Source organism: Cucurbita pepo, chromosome LG05 (genome assembly GCF_002806865.2).
Source record: "Cucurbita pepo subsp. pepo cultivar mu-cu-16 chromosome LG05, ASM280686v2, whole genome shotgun sequence".
In the NCBI taxonomy this organism is placed as follows: Eukaryota; Viridiplantae; Streptophyta; class Magnoliopsida; order Cucurbitales; family Cucurbitaceae; genus Cucurbita; species Cucurbita pepo.
In genome coordinates this window covers 5,530,840-5,534,960 of record NC_036642.1, presented here as the reverse complement: position 1 = coordinate 5,534,960, position 4,121 = coordinate 5,530,840, and the positions used below count along the sequence as shown (strand labels likewise).

At 34.8% G+C, this 4,121-nt stretch overlaps 1 protein-coding gene across 1 annotated transcript; it reads right to left on the bottom strand.

The window, feature by feature from the left end:
- Window positions 1-322: 322 nt before the first annotated feature.
- LOC111795676 (trihelix transcription factor GTL2-like) lies at window positions 323-2,543 on the bottom strand. Its single transcript, XM_023678225.1, has 2 exons — window positions 1,869-2,543; window positions 323-1,675 (listed from the first exon to the last, which is right to left on the bottom strand). Exons 1-2 carry the CDS (start codon window positions 2,297-2,299, stop codon window positions 520-522), a joined length of 1,587 nt encoding a protein of 528 aa, XP_023533993.1. The 5' UTR covers window positions 2,300-2,543; the 3' UTR covers window positions 323-519.
- Between the last annotated feature and the right edge of the window lie 1,578 nt (window positions 2,544-4,121).

Genomic DNA, 4,121 nt, shown 5'->3' with positions numbered 1-4,121 from the left:
GGAAAATGGCTAAAATACGTGAAGAAGTAAAGGGTCTTTCACCCTCTTTCTAATGACTCGAGAAGCTAATCTGATAAATGCAGTGAAATAGAAGAATCAATTCTATAGTAATCCACTTGAATGACTTCTAGTTAAATTGACAACTTTCTAACCGTTATTACGGAAAACGAATGAATAAAGATTTTCGTGCAGAGAATCGATCAGGAGATGTCTTCACGTTCTCGAAGAACGAACAACTATAACCAAATTCTTCCTTAAAATTTTGAGTACACAAGTTTTGAATTGGTTTTAAAATATATTAAAGAACAAGAGAAGAGAATAGTGGGTGTTATCCAAAATTTTGGGTTCTCATTACTCAAAGACCGTGTCGGTGCTCAGACGAAGTACACACCCAACAAGCCCACTCACCCATTGCCTCCCTATCTCAAATTCATCACAAGTTCCCAAAACCAAAGCACTTACATCCCGGAATAAAATTGTCAGCCACATTATTCGATCGATCTTAAACTTGCAATTCACCTAATTTTCTATGATTTTCGATTGGTTGGAGCGATTTTCCGATGACACGATCGAGCACTTCTCGGGATGCTCATTCCCACCTCCTTGATTGTACAACGTACTAAGTTGGTGAAAATAAGGGCAAGTTCTTGAATCGAGAGCTCTCTTCTTATTGACATCTTTCGTTTTCCTAAAGTACTTGTTTATATTCTCCCATTTCTCTTTGCACCTCTTTGCACTTCTCTTGTAACCCATTTGAAGCATTCCTTGTGAAATTCTCTCCCACAACGGCGCTTTACCGCTCTGATCCCGATCACTGACACCGTTGCCGTAGAGGCTACACCTCACATTCACTAGAGCCAAAACTTCATCTCTTGGCCATCTTTTTCCCAAGTCATCTCTAGGTTTAGGGCTTGTGGGGGAAGATGGTGGTGGGTTTGAATGGTTGATCAAGGAATTAGGGTCTTGAGGAGCAAGGATTTGTGTTGATAAACAAGGGTTTTTAGGGTTTTTTGGATCAATTTGTGGGTGTTCTTTGTTGGGACTTGAATGGGTTTGGATTAAGGATGATGATGAAGGAGAATTTGGGAGATTATTATGATTATAATTCAATGTTTTGAGTAAATTTTGTAGCTCTTTTTGGGAATTTGAGGATGAAAAAGTGGATGAATTGGTGATTTGGTTCAAAATTTGAATGATTGTGGCTTGTCTATCACTTGCAATGGCTTGTTCATATGCCATCACTTCAAGCTCCTTGTGTAGCCTCTCCATTTGTTGCTTCTTCCAACATTCCTCTTTAGCTATCTTCTCTTCTTCCCTTTTCAACATATCATCTAAAAGCTTTGAGTGAATTTCCTCTTGTTGGATCATCATGTTCTTCACAATTTCCTCACAATAACCCTTCAATAATTCGAATTTCGTCTTCGTCTTCCTCTTCCTCTTCTTACTCGCTATTGTTTCGTCGTTTTTCGATCCTTCTTGGACTTCTGGTACCACGATGTCGTCCTTACCGTCGTCGGGTTTCCCGTTCTCGGTATGAATTAAGGGGAGGTGATCTCGATCTCGATCTCGATCTTGATTAGGGTGATAATTAATGTGGTTGAAATATCTTGTCTCTTCTTCAAATTTCTCTTTGCATTTCTCGGCAGTTCTTCTAAAACCCACCTCGCCCAACTTCCTGCACTCACCGACATATATGCCTGCATTTAGTACAGTTTTTTAAGAATGATGCTCTGATACCATGTTAAGAATGATTTGTTTCTCGTTCTTACACACAATGTCATATTTTCCAAACAAAAAAACAAACGAATCTAGAACGAAAAATATGATTAGAAAACAAAAAACATGAAGAAGAAGAAGAATTTGATGACCTTGAAACATGTTCCCAAGTGGATTCATGGAAGCAATTATCAATGTTGGATCTAATTGTGAGGAGAGCAAGAAGCTCGTCGTTGCTCCATTGACGATGATGATGATTATGATGATGATGATCGTCCATCAGAATGGATCTACCGACATCCAAATCCATAGCCACTTGCAAATTCCCAGTCGTCGTTGTTCTCGTCTCGTCGTCCTTCTGATGGAAAAGATCATGATGAAGATAAATTTGATGGGTAGTTGTAGAATTGTAAGAATCAAAAGGGTGGAAGTTGAAATTGGGAGAATGAAGAGCAAAATTAAGTGGAAGAGGAAGAGAGTTAGGATTTGGCGGCGGCGGTGGCGGTGGCGGCGACGGTGGTGGTGGTGGTGTTCTTGGTGTTAAGAATTGATGAAGCTGCTCAGACACTGATCCTTCAAACATTGTGTGTGTAGTGTATTTGCTCTTCTTCTTCTTCTCCTTCCCTCTTAAAATGCTTGAAAAAACACAACAAGAAACACACACACAACCCTATACTATGAATATGTTCTTGTTCTTGTTTTTGTTCTTCTCTCTCTAGATCTCAATCTTCTTTATGAAACAATTTGTCTGGTTGTGGAAGACAAAAAGAGATACCCCACACACCCTTTTCTAAGAAACTGAAACTCACCCTCCAAACAACACACACACATACACATATCAAAGAGACTTGGTATTCAATGCATGCAACAACTACTTTACCAATGTTTTGTGTTTAATTATCTTAAATGACCCGAAAAATTTGATGCGCTACTCACTTCCAACACCAACTGAGTCAACCCAGTTTGAATTCGTGTCACTTACGGCCGTGTAACGTATGCTCAAGCCTCTGATCCTGTTTGAAGAGAAGGTTTTAGAAAACCGGACAGAGAGTTTGAAAATAATAATATGTAACTTTTTGGGTATAGAGAGAATTTGACAAAATAAATTGACCCAACGAACAGAAGCAACCCAACAAAAAAAAATTACGGTTGGATTGAGTCGGGTTCATTTTTTAACGAGAGTTCTTTAGGTTAAAATGGGTTACGTCTAAAAAATGTCTTAATCAAACCCGAGTCGACCTACGAACACTCCTAGATTATACATTCAACTGTCTAGCTAGTAAACGCTATCGATAAGAGGTCCAAATCTCCACACGTCACTTCCATATTGAACTTTAAAAAAATAAATTAGTTAGATATTAAGTAATCGAATTCATAACTCGTTAAAGCAGATGTGTTCAACCTAACGTTAAAATCTTCGAACTTCAATGATATAATTTAAATTTTCTTTTTTAAAAAAAAAAAGAAAATTACAAAATATATATATGATGAAAATCTGGTACAAAATATCTTTTTGAACAGCTAATATATAGCTACAATATATGATCTTGGCCCTACAAATTTTGATCACTCAATCACAACCACACATCTTATTAAAATTAAAATAAAAATAGCCCACATTTAATACATATTTCTTTAAATTCTACCCTTTTATGATAGTCCATTTATTAGAAATTAAATGTATTTATGTTATATTTAATAATAACATTTTATACTATTTTATAAGCTATGAACACCTTTATAAATTAAATATTTATTTATTGTTTTTATATAATTTCTTTTTATAAAATGATTAATATGGAATTTATGTAATTAAATTTGCTATTATATATTTAAAATTAAAATATTTTTTTTTATATTGGTATTATTTTTATTCTAAAAATAATATTATTGACTAATAATTTTCTATGTTGAAGATTTTTTTTTTATTATTCTAATAAGTGAAAAATTCAAAATTATTAATTTAGTTATTCATCTAAATTGTTATAAACATATATCGATAGTTCATATATGTACCGACTCAGACCCACCGCTAATAGATATTGTTTTTTTTAGGCTTTCTCTTTCGAGTTTTCCTCAAAGCTTTAAAACACGTCTGCTAGAAAAAATTGTCCATACCCTTATAAATGGTGTTTTGTTCTTCTCCCCAACCATTATATATATATATATATATATAAACGGGAGATTTTATTGATACCCAGACCCACCGCTAGTAGATATTGTCTTTTTTAGGTTTTCTCTTTCGAGTTTCCCCTCAAAGCTTTAAAACACGTCTGCTAGGGAAAGTTGTCCACACCCTTATAAATGGTGTTTTTTTCTTCTCCCCAACCATTATATATATATATATAAACGGGAGATTTTATTATCAATATTAAAATTATTGATATCATTAATATAAACATAAA

Coding starts and splice junctions, on each gene's coding strand:
- LOC111795676 (XM_023678225.1), bottom strand. CDS start 2,299: ATGTTTGAAGGATCAGTGTCTGAGCAGCTTCATCAATTCTTAACACCA. Junction 1,676..1,868: donor ACTTGGGAACATGTTTCAAG/GTCATCAAATTC, acceptor CGGTGAGTGCAG/GAAGTTGGGCGAGGTGGGTT.